The sequence below is a fragment of the Pseudophryne corroboree genome, chromosome 6, assembly GCF_028390025.1.
Source record: "Pseudophryne corroboree isolate aPseCor3 chromosome 6, aPseCor3.hap2, whole genome shotgun sequence".
Classification (NCBI taxonomy): domain Eukaryota; kingdom Metazoa; phylum Chordata; class Amphibia; order Anura; family Myobatrachidae; genus Pseudophryne; species Pseudophryne corroboree.
The window spans coordinates 203,698,276-203,718,224 of record NC_086449.1 but is presented as its reverse complement, the minus strand read 5'-3'; the positions used below and the strand labels follow the sequence as shown (position 1 = coordinate 203,718,224).

General features: G+C 44.5%; 1 protein-coding gene across 1 annotated transcript in view; it reads right to left on the bottom strand.

Moving 5' to 3' along the window:
• Positions 1-11,575: 11,575 nt before the first annotated feature.
• The window catches only part of SNRPA1 (small nuclear ribonucleoprotein polypeptide A'), a 98,439-nt gene continuing 90,065 nt past the window's right edge, over positions 11,576-19,949 (bottom strand). Inside the window, exons 5-9 of the mRNA XM_063925657.1 lie at positions 14,506-14,608; positions 13,905-13,984; positions 13,356-13,431; positions 12,724-12,817; positions 11,576-11,741 (exon numbers count right to left, since the gene is read on the bottom strand). Coding sequence (XP_063781727.1) covers positions 11,671-11,741; positions 12,724-12,817; positions 13,356-13,431; positions 13,905-13,984; positions 14,506-14,608 — 424 coding nt within the window. The 3' untranslated portion in view covers positions 11,576-11,670. The remainder of the gene's footprint in view (positions 11,742-12,723; positions 12,818-13,355; positions 13,432-13,904; positions 13,985-14,505; positions 14,609-19,949) is intronic.

The following is a 19,949-nucleotide window of genomic DNA, read 5'->3' as shown; positions in this document are numbered from 1 at the left end:
ACAAAGGGTGTCAGCAGGCCCCTAAATAAAAACAGCAGTGGTAAGCTGCTGTAAAAAATGTTGTAGAAACCAAGAATATGGGCACAAGCGACCAATGGTGTCTGTAGTAAAGGAACGTAAAATGATATTTATATAAAAAAGAGCATATTTATTTTACATGAGTAAAAACACTGATATATTTTGATTAAAAAAATGCTTAAGAAAAAATGCATAAAAAATACACGAACATATAAAAAGGAGAAATATCTAAAAGTACAAGGTACACATCCGTTTGCAATAAATGTGTGGAAAGTGCTTATCTTAGGTTCAGGAGGTTGATCTGGGAAAGATCATGGATCATGATTTTTTTAATCAAAATATATCTGTTTTTACTCATGTAAAATAAATATGCTCTTTTTTATATAAATATCATTTTACGTTCCTTTACTACAGACACCATTGGTCGCTTGTGCCCATATTCTTGGTTTCTACATATATATATATATATATATATATAGTGCTTCTTATGAACCTGTAATGCACTAAACAACTGTGCCCCCCCCCCCTCGTTTTACACTGTTAGTAGTTCAACAGTGTTTTTGGCGGGGCCAGCGTCTCTGTGAGGAGAAAATGGCGCTGTATAGAGTTGTGAGGGCTAAGTCACGCCCCCTTCTCAGCGCGCTTCAGTCCTGCTATTTTTTTACCTTTTTATACTGGCGAGGGTCAGTATACAGTGCCTATGCACTGTATACCTCTTTGTCAGGCATTTATAGGAGGTATTATTGCTGCCCAGGGCGCCCTCCCTGCGCCCTGTACCCTTGTAGTGCCGCTTGAGTGTGGGAGCAATGGCGTGCAGAGCAACCGCTGCGCAGTACCTCTGAGACTCTGTGTGTAGGGCCAATTAGCCTGTTGGTGCCTCGGATCAAGATCCAACTCTACACCCCGATGTTATTCCCTGTGGAATACCAGTGTACCCCGCAGCAGAAAGCTGCGCATTACATGTGTTCATGGGCATAGACTTTGCATGACATCCAGATGCAAAACATCTTACTTTGCACAGCTACAAAATACCATGAAGCACCAGAACATAGAGAACAAGCACAACATTACTACATTTTTAGGAGACATTTCTTTATACAGACCAATATGTCTAACCAAATAGGACACATTTTGTTCCTCTCAACAAATGTCTGCAGTAGGGAGGGCTGCAGCTAAAAGATTTTAGAACACAGAATTCAAAGTCTATAGAGAAACCAGTCACAGAACATAGGGCCTAATTCAGACCTGATCGCTAGCAGGCGATTTTTGCACTGCTGCGATCAGATAGTCACCGCCTACTGAGGGAGTATATTTTAGCTGTGCAAATGTGCGAAGGCATGTGTAGTAGAGCTGTACAAACAGAGCTTGTGCAGTCTCTGCACAGACCAGGACTTACTCAGCCGCTGCGATCACTTCAACCTGTCCAGGACCGGAAGTGACGTCAGAAGTCCTCCCTGCAAACACTTGGACACGCCTGCATTTTTCCAACCACTCCCTGAAAACAGTCAGTTGCCACCCACAAACACCCTCTTCCTGTCAATCTTCTTGCGATCGCCTGTGCGAATGCATTCTTCGCACAAAGCCATCCGCTTCGTACCTGTGCAACCCACCTGCGCATTGCGATGCACACGCATGCGCAGTTTAGACCTGATCACAGGCTGTACGAAAACGCAGCCCAGCGATCAGGTTTGAATTGCCCCCGTAATTAGAGACACATCGCTTCAGTATGAAGTAAAAAAAAAAAAATATATGTATTTTTAAAAAGTGATATAGAAAAATAGAATTTGACTGCAGATAAGAACCACTTGGCCCATCTAGTCTGACCTTTTTTTTTTTTTTTTTTTTAATCCTTTAAGCCAGGCATGTCCAAACTGCGGCCCTCCAGCTGTTGAGAGACTATACATCCCAGCATGCCCTGACACAGCTTTAGCATTCTCTGACAGCATAACTGTCAGGGAATGCTGGGATGTGAAGTTTTTCAACAGCTGGAGGGCCGCAGTTTGGACATGCCTGCTTTAAGCAATCTCAACCCTTTTTGAACCTTAATTCTTTGTATGGATATTCATATGCCTATCCCAAGCATGTTTAAATTGCTCTAGTCTTAGCCTCTACCACCTCTGATGGGAGGCTATTCCACTTATCCACTACCCTTTCTGTGAAATAAGTTTTCCTTAAATTTCCTCTGAACCACCCCCCTCCAGTCTCAGTGTATGCCCTCAAGTTCTAATACTTCTCTTCCTTTGAAGAATGTTTCCCTCCTGAACTTTGTTAAGACCCTTGATATATTTGTAAGTTTCTATTATGTCCCCCCTTTCCCTTCTCTCCTCCAAACTATACATGTTAAGATCTTTTAGCCTTTCCGGGTTAGTTTTGTGATGTAGGCCATGCACCATTTTAGTTGCCCTTCTTTGTACACACTCTAATGTATTTATATCCTTCTGGAAATATGGTCTCCAGAACTGGACACAGTATTCCAGATGAAATGACCTATACAGTGGCATTATCACTTCTTTTTTCCTTAAGCAATCTACAAATACTGCATGCATTAACCATTTCCCCTTGGATATTAAAATTGGTCTGTGAACATGTATTTATGGGGCAAGATAGATGGATTTTCAATGGTGCAAAAGATTATCCTCAGCAAGTTTGGAATAGACACCTGCAAGCAAAAACGTAATTTTGTTTTGTAGGAATGGATTTAAAAAAAAAAAAAAAAAAAAAGACATAAGTGATGGAGAAAACAGGATTTTAATTATCTACTGGTAAATCGTTTTCTCGTAGTCCGTAGATGATACAGGGGTCCATTTAGTACCATGGGGTATAGATGGATCCACTAGGAGCCATGGGCACTTTAAGAGTTTAATAGTGTGGGCTGGCTCCTCCCTCTATGCCCCTCCTACCAGACAGTCTAGGAAACTGTGCCGAGGAGACTGACATACTTCGAGAGAAGGATAGATAAGGATAGTGATGAGATTCTGAACACACACCTTAACCAAGTAACATTGCAGGAAGAACGAAGCAACGGGCGGCCGCCCAATATCCTCTACGGACTACGAGAAAAGGATATACCGGTAGGTAATTAAAATCCTATTTTCTCTTATGTCCTGGAGGATACTGTGGTCCATTTAATACCATGGGGATGTACCAAAGCTCCCAAACCAGGTGGGAGAGTGCTGAGGTTCCTGCGGAACTGATTGGCCTCTGAGGACCTTCAGTTTGGTCAAAGTATCGAACTTGTAGAACTTCGCAAATGTGTTCGAACTTGTCCAAGTAGCTGCTCGACAGAGCTGTAAAGCAGAGACACCCTGAGCAGCCGCCCAGGAAGAACCCACCGACCTACTAGAGTGGGCCTGTACAGATCTTGGACATGGCAAACTTGCTGTGGAATAAGCATGGTGGATAGTAAGTCTGATCCAGTGTGCAATAGTCTGCTTTGAAGCAGGACTCCCAATATTATTGGGATCATAAAGAACAAACAGCGAGTCCGTCTTTCTATGACAAGCTCTTCTTTTCACATACACCTTCAAAGCCCTCACAACATCCAAAGACTGAAGTAGCAGAGGTGTCGGTGACAACTGGAACCACAATAGGTTGGTTGATGTGAAACGCAGACACCACCTTAGGAAGAAATTGCTGACGAGTTCTGAGTTAAGCTCTGTCCTCATGGAAAATGAAATAGGGACTTTTGTGAGACAAAGCCCCCAGCTCCGACACACGTCTTGCTGAAGCCAAGGCCAACAGTGTGACGGTCTTCCACATAAGATATTTTAAGTCCACGTCCACCTCCTGTAACGGCTCAAACCAGTCCGAATGGAGGAAATACAGCACATCAAGATCCCAAGGTGCCGTAGGAGGCACAAAGGGGAGGTTGGATGTGCAGAACACCTTTCAAGAACGTCTGGACCTCAGGGAGAGAAGCCAATTGTTTCTGAAAGAAAATGGACAAGGCCGAAATCTGGACTCATGGAGCCCAGATGTAAGCCCACATCCACTCCTGCTTATAGAAAAAGGAAACGTCCTAGATGGAATTCCACCGTAGAAAATTTTCTGCCCTAACACCAAGAGACATTTCCCCCCCAAAATATGATGGTAATGCTTAGGACATTAACCCTTTCATGGCTTGGATCATAGTCAGGATAACCTTGTTAGGGATCCCTCTCCTGGCTAGAATCAGCCGTTCAACTTCCATGCCGTCAAACGTAGCTGCGGTAAGTCATGATAGACGAACAGGCCTGTTGCAAAAGATCCTCACGAAGAGGTAGAGGCCACGGCTCTTCGAGGAGCATCTCCAGAAAGTCCGCGTACCAGGCCCTTCTTGGCCAGTCTGGAGCAATTAGAATTGCTTGAACCTTTTCCCTTTTTCTTCTCTTTAGAATTCTTGGGATCAGAGGAAGTGGAGGAAACATGTACACCATCTGACCCATGGAGTCGTCAGGGCGTCTACCGCCACCGCCTGTGGGTCTCGCAACCTGGAACAACACAGCTTGAGCTTCTTGTTGAGATGAGAGGCCATCATGTCGATCTGTGGATAACCCCATCGACTTGTCAAGCACCTGAACACCTCCGGGTGAAGGCCCCACTCCCCCGGGTGCAAGTCGTCTCTGCGGAGGATATCCGTTTCCCAGTTGTCTACTCCCAGAATGAAGACCGCTGACAACGCCACAGCGTTTCTCTCTGCCCAGAGGAGAATTCTTGACACCTCTGACATTGCTGCTCTGCTTTTTGTTGTGCCCTGTTTGTTTATGTAAGTTACTGCCGTCACATTGTCCGACTGGACCTGAATGGCCCGATCTTGAAGATGTGAGGCCTGCAGATGGGTGTTGTACACGGTCCTGAGCCCCAGAATGTTGACTGGATGGATGACTTCCTGACTAAACCATCTTCCTTGAAACTGCACCCCCAAGTGACTGCTCCCCAACCTCTGAGGCTTGCGTCTGTGGTTAGCAGAATCCAGTTCTGAATTCCGAACCTCTGACCCTAGACGAGGTGAGAAGTCTGTAGGCACCACTGAAGGGAGATCCTGGCTTTTGGCAACAGACGGGTCCTCTGGTGCATGTCAAGATGCGATACGGACCATTTGTCCAACAGATCGAGCTGGAAGGGTCGTGTGAAACCTTCCATATTGAAGAGCCTTGTAAGAGGCCACCATTTGTCACAGAAAGCAAATGCATAGATCCACCGATTATGCAGGTTGGCTTCAGGACATCCCAAACCATCGACTAGATTACTAATGCCTTCTCCAAAGGAAGGAACACCTTCTGGGACTCCGTATCCAATATCATTCCCAGGAATGGGAGCCTACGTGTTGGCTCTAGGTGAGATTTCGGAAGGTTGAGAATCTACCCATGATCCTGGAGAAGCTTGGTTGAGAGAACAATGCTGTCCAGCAACCTTTCCAATGGATGGTGCTTTTATTAGGAGATCGTCCAGGTACGGAATTATGTCCACTCCCTGTTTGCGGAGTACAAACAACTCTGCCATCTCCTTCGTGAACCACCCTCGGTGCCATGGAGAGGCCAAATGGCAGGGCCTGGAACTGGTAGTGCCAGTCCTGCAGGGCAAACTGTGAATAAGCCTGATGAGGCGGTACTACAAACAAGTTGTAATAGTACCCCTTGTTTAGCTGATAAGGTGGAACTGGAACAATGACGTGAGTCTGTACCAGTTTTTGGATGGCATGCTGTAAAGTTATACTTGCCTCTCGTGAAACTGGCAAGCCTGATTTGAAGAATCTGTGAGTTGGGAGCTCTTGGAACTCCAGTCTGTAGCCCAGTGATCCTGTCACGAATTTGACCAAATTTGACTGAAGAACTGTAGGCGTGCTCCCACCTGACAGCCTTCGGGGCATTGCGGTCCATCATCATGCTGAAGGCTTTGAGGAAGCAGAGCCTGAGCTCTGTTCCTGAGCACCTGCTGTTGCTGGTTTGCGTGGTTTACCTCTTGCGCCGCTGGAGGACATAGAAGCACCTCTGGATTTGTCCTTAACCTTGGCCGTCCGAAAAGACTAACTTAGAAGCTGAATAAGTCTTCTTGGTTGGAGGGGCTGCGGAAGGAAGATCCGTAGACTTACCCGCAGTAGCTGTGGAGATCCATTTGTCTAATTCATCTCTGACCAAGGCCTCTCCTGTGAATGGTACCTTCCACGCCTTTCTTGGAATCCACGTCAGCAGTCCACTTGCGTAGCCACAAGCCCCTGCGTGCCAAAACCGCCATAGCGGTGGGGCGTGCGTTAAGCACGCCTATTTCCTTTATGGCTTCCACCATAAAGTTCGCAGAGTCCTGTATATGCAGCAGGAGTAATACAACATCCGCCCTAGATAAGGAATCTAACCCCTCAATGAGGTTACCTGACCATTTAGCAATGGCTTTAGTGATCCACGCACATGCAATAGTGGGTCTTTGGGCCACCCCAGCAGCTGTATTCAATGATTTGAGTGTAGTCTCAATTTTACAATCAGCCGTGTGTTTCAGGGAGGTTGCACCAGGAACAGGCAATACAAGTTTACATGACAGCCTAGAGACTGATCCACAGATAGTGGATGCATTTTCCCTATCCTCCAGAGGAAAAGGGAAAGATGAGAGCAACTTTTAGGGATCTGCAATTTCTTATCAGGATTAACCTATGGTTCTTCAAACAGGGTATTCAATTCCTTTGACGCAGGAAAAGTGACTGAGAACTTATTTTTTACATTAAAATAAGATTCCTCACACTCCTTTGACACCTTAGCAGAAACATGCAGAACCTCTCTGATAGCATCTATTCCCTGTGACAGAGCTGCATCCCTTCCCCCCCTCTGAGTCCACCTCCCCCTCCTCCATGTCTGACCTGTCAGCGTCAGACTGCAGGATATGGGCTAGAGATCACTTTTGCGGACAAATGGGAGGGGATTGAGACGCCGTCTTGGGGACAGTCTCTGTTCATAAACTAATCCAGAGTCTGTTGTAAGTATTGCGTTTCTTTCTCATTGCGGGACAATTTTGTAGAAAGAGTGGAGATCATTCCCTTAATGGAATTAACCTATTCCGGTTCAGCCCCGCTAGCCTGTGAACCCCGAGTACCCAGTAGTGAGCCCCCTTGTGAAGAGGAACACTCCACTGTACAAGAAACTCTTTGCCTGACAATGTAAATGTGACAGCACCCATACACAAGAAAAGGTTAAGCACAATTAACACACAAAGAGCCCTTCAGGGAGACAGTTGTTTGGAGCCAGCCCCCACCGCGCCCTTATCGCTAATGCCAAGCTTAGCCGGGGCACAGACTAAGTACCCTGATAGGGGACTTAGTACACTAATAGTCGCTATCCTCCCTGCTATGACCCCCTGGTACCACTGAGGTAATCTGGAGTCACACTGGAGGAGCTGCGCGTTCCTATCCTGTCAGCATCTGTGTCCACTGCAGAGGAAAAATGGCGCTGGTGAGCTGATGGATCCTCTCATAGGGAAGCCCGGCCCCTTCAATGGCACGCAATCTTCCCGCTTAACTCTTCAAAAGGTTAGGTTAGGTTGGGTTGGGTTGGGCCGTTCCCCCCCCCCCCCCCCCCCCAACTCCCACGAAGCAAGCAGGCTGGTGCCATCCAGTCCTGCCTGAAAACAACAAACTTAAAAAATAAATGCAGAAAACTCTTCAGAAGCTTCCTTCAGCGTTACCAGCTCCTCCGGACACATTTTCTAAACTGAGTCTGGTAGGAGGGGCATAGAGGGAGGAGCCAGCACACACTATCAAATTACTAAAGTGCCCATGGCTCCTAGTGGACCAGTTTATACCCCATGGTACTAAATGGACCCCAGTATCCTCTAGGACATAAGAGAAACTGCATTTAACAGAGTAGATGAATTCTACAGGTCATTGTTATGTTTTTTAGATTACTGGTCTTTTTCCCAAGAGGTTATGATTTGAGAATTCCTGTCTGTGGAACCCAGTGGGATAATTATACCCCTTTCACACCTCAGAAAAAACCAGGGTTATAGCAGAGCTAACCTGGGCCGCAGCTCGGTGCTAAAGGGTTAACCCAGAAATCCAACCCAGGTAGCTACACTGGATATTCCCCGATAGGGAGTCGCGCATTCCAGGTGCATGGAGAGGATATCATCTCTAAGCCAGAGACAGAAGCCTCGGCAATATCCCAGTTCCAGCCAGCGGTGTGAATAGGTTACAATGAGTTTCAAGTTAGAGAGACTCCCGCACCAGATTTATAGATAAATGATCCTTTGTAGGGAATATTTATGATATCACGTATTGTGCTGACCAAACAAATATTTCAACACAATTGTATTAAAGTGGTGCTGCTTGTTGATCTAAATATACAGATTTGAAGAAAAGAGGAAAAGCAGATCAACTTTTAATAGCAGCACTCATTCCCCAAATTATTTTTTGATTACAAATATGATTTATTCAGATATTTTATTAATAGTGTCAATTACGAAAAAGATTCTCAATACTCACATGTGATATAGGTGCCTTTATTATTACCACATATGATGTATTATATGTCCCCTTTAATTTAAAGGGGACAACTGAGTGAAATATTAAAACAATAGAGACAGAATAACGTGTAAGAAAAAGTAAATTACATTTATGTGTATAAAGATGTGTTTAAAAGAAAGTGCTAGTACGCTGTCTTGATTTCTAAATCAATAAATACCTGTGATTCAAAAAAATTTTTTGTTATTTAGTTTGTTTGATTTATTGAAACCACCACCGACTCTTTCTAGCCAGTGATGTTTATACAGGGTTACAGAATGTATCAGTGTTGTAACATTTCTGAAGAATTCTCAATTTTATAGATCACAATGCAACATTTGTTGCTATATAGTGAAGTAAAGAGAATGTTCGGAAAAACACTGCAAATATCCGGATGATAGTTTATCTGTCTGTTATAAACATGAGGTTATTATTGCCTCCAATAATACCGGTATACGGTTACACGCTGACAAGTTGTTTTTGGGTATTTGGTATTATAAATTACCCATATTGGAATGTGTGCTCGCTAGCCACTACTCCTTACTTGATATCCTGCTATTATAGCAATGTACTCAGTGAGACTTGCACACAGTACTAGCTCAAAAATGAATCTGCTTAAACACCTATTCATTAGGTTATATAGGAAGGAAACAAGGGATTTATATATGCATTTTGATACTATTGCTGATAATGCGGTCTAGAATAAACAGCTAATCCTAACACATATAATTGAATGAGGCCACAATCACTGTTTGTTATTATCCCAGTGATGTGTGCTGACAAAAAATTATGCCAAAGTATTCAAAGGTGTTAGTGGTTTGTTGAGATCTCTCATATATGGATGTAACAATTCAAGCCTCTGTTGCTGTCTGAATATCTGGCTGGTATTGCCATGCAGCACAGTAAAGTCTATTACAAACAAGCTCAATTTATTCACAACCTCAAATAGCTTTTCCTTCCTCATAAGAGATCCATCATATACCATATGTCTCTCATATACATGATGTCTCGCAGGTAGCTAGTACTGGGAGGAAACCCTCCTGTCTCCTATGTACACTATGCCGGCATGTACCGTTTAATCTAAAAAGTAACCCTTACTGATGATTTGGTATACACAGGTTAATAATACATAATGATTATAATACTGACAGCGCACAGCAAAGTATTATAATCATTATGTATTATTAACCTGTGTATACCAAATCATCAGTAAGGGTTACTTTTTAGATTAAACGGTACATGCCGGCATAGTGTACATAGGAGACAGGAGGGTTTCCTCCCAGTACTAGCTACCTGCGAGACATCATGTATATGAGAGACATATGGTATATGATGGATCTCTTATGAGGAAGGAAAAGCTATTTGAGGTTGTGAATAAATTGAGCTTGTTTGTAATAGACTTTACTGTGCTGCATGGCAATACCAGCCAGATATTCAGACAGCAACAGAGGCTTGAATTGTTACATCCATATATGAGAGATCTCAACAAACCACTAACACCTTTGAATACTTTGGCATAATTTTTTGTCAGCACACATCACTGGGATAATAACAAACAGTGATTGTGGCCTTATTCAATTATATGTGTTAGGATTAGCTGTTTATTCTAGACAGCATTATCAGCAATAGTATCAAAATGCATATATAAATCCCTTGTTTCCTTCCTATATAACCTAATGAATAGGTGTTTAAGCAGATTCATTTTTGAGCTAGTACTGTGTGCAAGTCTCACTAAGTACATTGCTATAATAGCAGGATATCAAGTAAGGAGTAGTGGCTAGCGAGCACACATTCCAATATGGGTAATTTATAATACCAAATACCCAAGAACAACTTGTCAGCGTGTAACCGTATACCGGTATTATTGGAGGCAATAATAACCTCATGTTTATAACAGACAGATAAACTATCATCCGGATATTTGCAGTGTTTTTCCGAACATTCTCTTTACTTCACTATATAGCAACAAATGTTGCATTGTGATCAATAAAATTGAGAATTCATCAGAAATGTTACAACACTGATGCATTCTGTAACCCTGTATAAACATCACTGGCTAGAAAGAGTCGGTGGTGGTTTCAATAAATCAAACTAAATAACAATTATTTTTTTTGAATCACAGGTATTTATTGATTTAGAAATCAAGACAGCGTACTAGCACTTTCTTTTAAACACATCTTTATACACAAATTTAATTTATTTTTTCTTACACGTTATTCTGTCTCTATTGTTTTAATATTTCACTCAGTTGTCCCCTTTAAATTAAAGGGGACATATAATACATCATATGTGGTAATAATAAAGGCACCTATATCACATGTGGGTATTGAGAATCTTTTTCTTAATTAACACTATTAATAAAATATCTGAATAAATCATTTGTTATTAAAAAAATAATTTTGGGAATGAGTGCTGCTATTAAAAGTTGATCTGCTTTTCCTCTTTTTTTCAAATGTGAATAGGTTACAAGCCACTGCAACATGACTTGAAACCAGTGTTCAGTGACTCGAGAATGTGGTGTGAAAGGTGTTACTGACTAAGCAAAATTGATTAACTCACCTGATTAAAAGCACACAAAAAACATGACCTGTTGGTTGTACTTGAGGTCTGGAGTCGAGAACCCGTGCTCTAGCACAACTATTTTTTTTTTTATTGTATCTTCTTTCTATGCCAATTTGCATCTGCAGCAGTTTTCTAGGATTAGTTGATAGTGTGAAATTGGCTGCAGTGACAATTTCTAGCATTTGTAAGTAGAACCCTGTTGTGGGGTACTTTTTGCAACAGATTATTTTTGTAGGTGGAAACAATGGTGGTATGTTTTTTTTATTGCAGATAACAGTACCAAATAATGGAGAACAATATTAATTTGTGCGTTATTGTTAGTTCTTGCATAGAGACTCCCAAACATTTTTATCAAGTGAAAACAGACCTCAGTGGAAGAATGAATCCAATGACCCCATACCATTACCAGGTCCTGCAGCCAATTGTGTTCTCACCGCAAGAGAACATAATGATCAATGGGAATCCGCAATTACTCACTCTATAAAGCCTGTGTGATTCCTGCACCACACACTAACATTCTGTTATGAATTCAGATAGAAATACAGAAATTGTTTATTGGAGTTAAATTTACAGAAGAACATTTACAGTAAAACAAAGTTTTGTAAATAAACATTTAAAAAGGCAAACACTCAGGACCCATTTACAACCATGTCTTCCTCCATCTCCTCATCTGCTTCCTCTGAAATGAACACTTCCGTTCCTGTGGATTGGGAACAAAAAGCACTTAATGCAATGTACAGTATACTAAATTACTACATGTTGAATCTATTAATAAACATCAATAAAAATGGTAATGGTCCATGTTTGCCCCTTATTTGGGCAATGACAAAACCCATGTATTCAATGTTGGAAGGAAAACGTTGAATCGAGGCAGAGGGAGATGTAGAGAAATGTTGGTAGTGACCAATGTTCAATGTGAGTACTTTGATTTAGGAATATCACAAATGCATCTTGGCATTGGCAGGTGGGTGTATAGAAAGCTACATCTTATTGTATTCCTCTTATACAAGATGATGCTCGCCTGCCACAACTTTGTTTAGAAGACTAAAATCTGTTATCCTGACAAAGTATCACTGGACATTAGGAAGGTCATGCCCTTCATACATGATCACTGAAGGTTACCTCCCAGTCACTGTGAGGAACTCTGCTACACAAGGTAATGAGGCGGCAATGCTTGAGGGTTTACATGCAGATACAAGTAATTATTCATGGTCATTTAGTAACACAACTACAAGTTACAGTACATAGGGGCACAAACTCTATCTGGAAATTTCCAAGTACGTAGGCTAGATCCCACACCACAATTTAGGCTATCTGCACTCATAAGGACACAGCCGCCATATTTAAACAAGCTGCCAAGACATCACTAGATCAGAATCTAGTGGCCATGCCCCACTGACCCTTTCTCACCTGACTGTGTCCATGATCTCTCAAACTAAATCTCATCTTGTTAGCAGCTCCAACAATGGCTGTGGTTACAATGATTAATGGAGACACTTTGTGCATACAGTGAAGACCATCACCCTGAGAGACTGGAGATATGACTCCCCATATCCAAACATCAATGAACCTGTAAAGTGCTATTCCTCGCCAATCCCACTTCTGATTGGGTTTTATTGTATCCATGTTTGTTGTATAAAGGTAGTTAATAGGTTAAATAAAAAAACATAAAAAGTTCTTACCAGGAGGCTGTTCTTTCCCAGGAATCATCCCAGACTGCAGCAGGCCTTTGAGCCGCTCTACTTCCGCCAGGGTAGTAGCACTGGCAATGGCATTCTGCAAAAGGCACAACCATCACACAACACATAGTGATCACTACAATACTGCATGCCTGGGTCCCGACATATCTTAAGGATAATGTGGATTTCAATGGCACAACTTTTTAGTGGCAAGAATTAAAGCAGTACCTTACATAAGCACTCTTTATTTAAACAGTGAATTCGTTTTAAAACATTATAGACACCTAATTTCCTTCAGAAGCTTCAACACAGTGACATGTATTAGAGACTACAGGTTTTTAGAAGCGGAGATGTTGCCCACAGCAACCAGATTCTACTTGACATTTATCTAGAACCTTCTAGAAGTTAATAGTTAGCATCTCATTGGTTGCTATGGGCAACATCTCTACTTCTAAAAATTTGCAAACTTAGTAAATATATACCGAAACGTACTGCAAACTTTTTTTTTCTTTCCGAAAAAGCGACTTGCATTGAAATGGACCAATAACCTAAGGTTCTGTCCTTAATCAACCTCAGATCACTAAAAAGGTGTCAGACTGCCTTAGCATACTCCACTACCCATCTGAGGAACATACCTTGATAGCCTCAACATCAGCGGGTGAGAGGCCAGCCTTCTTCTTTTCTGTAGGTAAGCCTGCACCAGGTGTGAACCTAGAAAGAAGTGATAAGGGACCGGGTTCAACACTCAGCAACTCAAACCGTATTCGCTTCGCTAATCTTTCAAAGGTAACACAATGAAAGATTTAAAAACCCAGTGTAGTATCTTATCTTCGTTAACAACTGATACATAAAGAAAGCATCTTCAGAAGCACCTTGTTATGAAGTCTAAAATTAATTTGTCTGCACAGAACTTTGTTCAAAAAACAAAAGTAACAAAATAATTGGGGTACATTTTATATAAAGCAACTGATTTAGTGACGGGGGTGGCAGGGGGGTTAGTACTGACCGACTTACCTCCATTTGGGTAATGGAGGACAAACATGGTACTACAGTTGTTACTGGTGGCAGCGTTACCCACGTAATATGACATTATCTACAGTTCTGTTACAAAGTATATGTCTGGTTCACGTGAAAGGTGCTTGTGAAGGAAACTTTCACATTTCAAAGAGAAATTCGTATCTTACGTTTTTGATCTCTTGGCAATATCCTTTGCAAGCTGTGCACCCCGCTTGCCCTTGAACATACTCGCTGCTTCCTCTCGCTCCTGAAGCGATACCATACATAGGGTTAATTAAGAATCAGCAAGAGCAAATGGAACACTGGGGATTAACTGCTCAGCAGTCTTATTAATTATATAAAAATGAAAATAAGAGGCCTGCAAGGAGGACCATACGAAGATTATACTGAATCTATCACCAAGTCAGGGTCACTGCCACTTTATACCAAATAACTATTCCAGGCTCCCTGACAAATCCAACCTCAGCAGCTATGCAAGAAATAAGCTGCACATAATGTGGGAACATATCCACACACAAAGGCTTCATAATCAGAAGAGATGTTGAAATGAAGATTGAGATGCCAAGATACATTCAGCTGTGTGCGCACAATGCACACAGAACACACCAAAATTGGCATACCAGAGCCACCGGCAGTATTTGCAAGGCTAGATCATCCACACCCATCTGCCTAAACATTATATCCACCAATTACCAAACAGGCCAACTTTGAAGAAGTATTCCACTTCATGCAGGTCAGACAGACTTCTCTCTCTCACACACTACTTACGGTCATTCGGACCTTCTGGAAGTCAAGCACTCGGACCTGTGGTATTTTGTAAGCCACATACAGTCTGTAATGCCGCTTGTTAATGACTGGATTTCTTAATAAACTGAAAAACAAGAAGAAACAGTGAAATTAGAAGACGCAAGTAATTAAGCCACAGTTAAAAATAGGAATTTGATACCCAACGGTAATTCCTTTTTTCCTAGTCCGTAGTGGATACTGGGGTCTTGTACTTTACTACCATGGGTTATAGATCGGGTCCACTGGAGCCTGGAACTTTAAAACTTTTAGTGTGTGTATGTGTGTGCTGGCTCCTCCCCTCTATGCCTCTCCTACCAGACTCAGTCTAGGAAAACTGTGCCCGTGGAGACGGACATACCATGAGAGAAGAATACAACTGCGGTGAGGCAACACACAACCATGAACGTAAGGAGGGCGCTAACCAGAACAGAGGGTAGCAACACCAACCTAACCCGGATAGCACGGCTATCTCAACAACATAACGGGACCACAGCGCGAGTCCAACCAAATACTTACACAGGTAAGTAGGAACGAAGCACTGAGGCGGGCACCCAGTATCCACTACGAACTAGGAGAAAAGGAATTACCGGTAGGTATCAAATTCCTATTTTCTCTTACGTCCTAGTGCAGGGGTAGCCAACCCTGGTCCTCGAGAGCTACCAACAGTGCACGTTTTCCAGGTCTCCTCACAAAGTCCACCTGTGGATCTTTTAAAATGTGACAGTAATAACTGCACATGTGCACCTGCCAGGTGAGCTGTAAAATGTGAACTGTTGGTAGCTATTGAGGACCAGGGTTGGCTACCACTGTCCTAGTGTATACTGGGGTCTTGTACTTTAGTACCATGGGGAAGTCCCAAAGCTCCCAAACGGGTGGGAGAGTGCTGAGACACCTGTAAAACCGCCTGACCAAACTGAAGGTCATCCTAGTCATCGAACCGACAGACCTTACCAAACGTGTTCGAACAAGACCAAGTCGCAGCTCGGCACAACTGTAGGGCCGATACTCCCCGGGTCAGCCGCCCAGGAAGAGCCCACCGACCTCAGAGTCAGCCTGAATAGTCGTCGGCAAAGGCAGAGCCGCCAAAACATAGGCATGTTGAATGGTCAACTGGAGCCAACGAGCAATAGATTGGTCAGCCAGCTTCTAAGCAATCTTGGTGGCATCAGAGGACAAATAGCGAGTCAGATTTCCGATGATGTGCCGTCCTTTTGACAAATCTTCAGAGCCCTGACACATCCAAGGATTCAGGACCAACAGAAGCGTCAGACAACACCGGAACCACAATAGGCTGATTCACATGAAAAGCTGACACCACTTTAGGCAAAAACGGAGGACGGGTCCTAAGTTCCGCCCTGTCTGCATGAAAAATCAAATGAGGGCTCTTACAGGATAAGGCCCCTAATTCAGAGACACGTCTGGCAGACGCCAAAGCCAAAAACATCAGTCTTCCTGGTGGGAATTTTTTTTAACTCCACCCTATGTAAGGGTTCAAACCAATCCAATTGGAGAAAGGACAGAACCACATTGGAGGTCCCACGGAGCCGTGGGAGGTACAAAGGGCGGTTGCATATGCAGAACACCCTGTAGGGCAACAAGTTGTTTCTGGAAGAAGAAAATAGAGAGCGACGCAATCTGGACTTTGATGGAGCCTAAACGTTGGCCCATATCCACTGCCATTTGCAGGAAAAGTAGAAAACGGACAATTCTAAATTCCACGGAAGAAACATTCCTACTTCTACACCAGGAAACATACTTTTTCCAGATACGATGATAATGTTTGTTTTGATGTAACCATCTTCCTGGCCTGGACTATGGTGGAAATACCCCAGGAGGGAAGACCTTTTCTTGCTAAAATCTCCCTCTCAACTTCCATGCCGTCAAATGCTGCTGTAAGTCTGGATAGACGAACGGACCTTGCTGAAGATGATCGTCTTGGAGTGGCAGAGGCCAGGGCTCCTCCAGAGCCATGGCCAGAAAATCCGAGTACCACGCCCGTCGAGGCCAATCCGGGGCAATTATAATTGCCAGAACACTATCCCTTCTTAGCCTTTTTAGCACCCTTGGGATCAGCGGTAGAGGAGGGAACAGGCACACAAACTGGTACGTCCACAGTGTCGTCAGCGCGTTCACTGCTACAGCCTGCGGATCCCTTGTTCTGGAACAGTAACGGCATAGCTTCTTGTTGAGACGAGAAGCCATCAGATTTATCTGCGGACAGCGCCCACCGGTGAATTAACTGCTGAAACACCTGGGGATGTAGGCCCCATTCCCCCGGATGGAGGTCGTGCCTGCTGAGGAAGTCTGCTTCCCAGTTGTCCACTCCTGGAATGAATACGGCTGAGATGGCCTGTGCATTGGCCTCCGCCCAGAGGAGGATTTTTGACACCTCTCGCATCACTGCTCTGCTTCCTGTTCCCCCTTGTCGGTTTATGTACGCCACCGCCATGGCGTTGTCCGATTGAACCTGGATCTGTTGATCCGATGGGAGGCTTGTAAAAGAGCATTGTAAACTGCCCAGAGTTCCAGGAGGTTCATCGGTAAAGCCGATTCCTGAACTGACCATAACCCTTGGAACTGGGCCCCTTGGGTCACCGCTCCCCAACCCCGGAGGTTGACATCCGTTGTCAGTAGAATCCACGAGTGGATATTGAAACTTCTGCCCTCTACCAGGTGAGGAATTTGAAGCCACCGTAATAGAGAAAAAGAGATTTATGGTAAGAACTTACCATTGTTAAATCTTTCTGTGGGGTACACTGGGCACCACAGGGATTGACATTGGGGGGTGTAGAGTAGGATCTTGATCCGAGGCACCAACAGGCTCAAAGCTTTGACTGTTCCCAGAATGCCTAGCGTCACCTCCTCTATAACCCCACCTCTGAGCCAGAGGCACCTGTACTACCACTCCCGTCTCCAGGAGGGACTGTACCACCGAAGAGTCTTTGCCTTCACCTGATCCGAAGGGATGTCTTTCAGGCAAAATCGACGAGGGGGACTATTCTTGAAGGATACGGCGTAACCTCGAGTGACTACTTCCCGTACCCAGGCATCGGAAGTGGTCTTCAACCATTCCTGGGTAAACCCTAGAAGTCGGCCCCCCACTCTGGGATCCCCCAGAGGGAGGCCCACCCAGTCATGCAGCAGGCTTGTAAGTTTTAGAAGCAGGCTGACGGGCAGCCCAGGCCTGTTTGAGCTTATTGGGTTTGGAAGTGCGAACCCGTTTCGGGTATGCCTGACCTTTTGCTTTCCCTGAAGAACGAAAGGAGCGAAAGGAAGTACTCTTAGCCTTCGGCACCGAAGGAGCGGTACTAGGAAGACATGCTGTTTTAGCAGACGCTAAGTCAGCCACTATCTTGTTGAGGTCTTCTCCGAAAAGAATGTCTCCCTTGAAAGGGGGGGGGTACCTCCAGGGTTTTCTTAGAGTCCATATCCACCGTAACCAGAGTGTTCGGCGAGCCAAAATGGACGTAGTAGAAGCCTTGGCCGCCAGAATACCGGCATCAGAAGCCGCCTCCTTAATGTAATGAGACGCTGTGACTATATACGACAAGCATTGTCTAGTATGATCCTAAATTTACAGAAATCTCACCTGGCACTGACCAAACGTCTTCAGTTCCTGGGAATGATAGTGGATACGGTATCTCAAAAGGTGTTTCTCCTGATGGACAAGGACTTGACTATCCAGGCTATGGTACGCACGGTACTCCGTCCTCGCAGGGTGTCTATACATCTTTGCATCAAATTACTGGGCAAGATGGTGGCTGCTTACGAGGCAATCCAATATGGCAGGTTTCATGCATATTCATCAGGAAGTGACCCTATCTCCGAAAGCCCGGATTTCTGATGCGGGGTACACTGGGCACCAAAGGCTCAAAGCTTTGACTGTTCCCAGAATGCCTAGCGCCGCCTCCTCTATAACCCCGCCTCCGTGCACAGCAGCTCCGTTTTGTAGCAGGCATACAACAGGGGGGCTGCTCCAGCAGCCCTGAGAAGAAGCTTTTAAAGAATATTGAAGACTTCAAGGGCTGCAGCAGAGACACTGACTGTGTTAGATGTCAGTCAGACATCTCCTGCTGCAGCTCCATCACCTCCCCCAGCGGTGCTGTACACTCCCTCACCCTGGTTGCTGGGTACCTACAGCGGAGGCTCCGGTTTTCTTCCAAGTTAGTCACACACACGACCGCTGTTCTCCCGGATCACGTGGCCACACTCAGGGAGGTGGTAATGGGTCCCCTCGACGGGACCCGCTGTAAATCGCTATCCCGCACGCGCTGGTGTGGACACTGTGGTAGTACAGGGACGCTACTACACCAGGGCATGGGCACAGGTCGGTTTTCTCTCATAAAACCGTTTATTTAAGCTCCCAGTACTTGGTGCAGAGTCCAGCAGGGGGATGAGGCTTTGACCTGTAGCCCCTCCCCCAGGGCGCCATTTAGAGTAAATGTTCCCGCCCTGGAGCTGCATATCTCTTTCTCTCTCTCTCTTTCACTGTCAGCGTTTGGGCGCCATTATAGCAAGCAGAGCTGTCATTGTCTCAGACCCTGCCTCTGAACCTTGCGACACGAAAGGACTGCAAGAGGGTCCGGTGTAACAACGTCTAGCAGGTGGCGCAGCAGACGGCAGACTTACCCGCCGTTGCTTGGGAGATCCACTTAGTCTTCAAACAAGGCATCACCTGTAAAGGGAAGATTTTCTACACCCTTTTTGGAATCGGCGTCCGCCATCCATTGACGTAACCACAGAGCTGCGTGCTGAGACAGCCATAGCAGTAGTGCGGCCATTTATCTTACACAACTCCATAATAGCCTCGCTCATAAAATTTGCGGCATCCTGTATATGTTGCAACAGAGTAATGACCTCATCCCTGAGTAGAGAGTCTAAACCATCAATAACATCAGACCACAGCCCTAGAGATCCACCCACAAACTATTGTGGGGCACTGCTGCGCCTGCTGCCGTATAAATTGCCTTGCGCGTTGTCTCAATTTTACGGTCAGCTGGCTACTTTAGGGAAACAGCCCCAGGGACACGTAGTACCAATTTCTTCTGGATACAGATGCATCGACTGATGGGGGGTTTTCCCCAGACCTTCCTATCCTCAGCTGGAAGGGGAAAGGTAGATAAAGACCTCTGAGGAATCTTGCATTTTTAATCAGGGTTTAACCAGGCCTCCTTGGCCAGGGAGTTTAACTCTTTAGACACCGGAAAGGTAGCTGAACTCCTAGGTCTAACATTAAAGTATAACTCCTCATCTGGTTCCGACTCCCGAGTCGGTATGTGGAGGACCTCCCTTACAGCAAAAATTAGAGCCTACACCCCCCAGGGGACAGAGCAGTCCTCGTCCATATCATCATCCACATCTGGCTGATCAGAGTTCAGAATCAGACTGGAAAACCTGTGGCAGTGAGCGTTTATGGGAAGTCACCA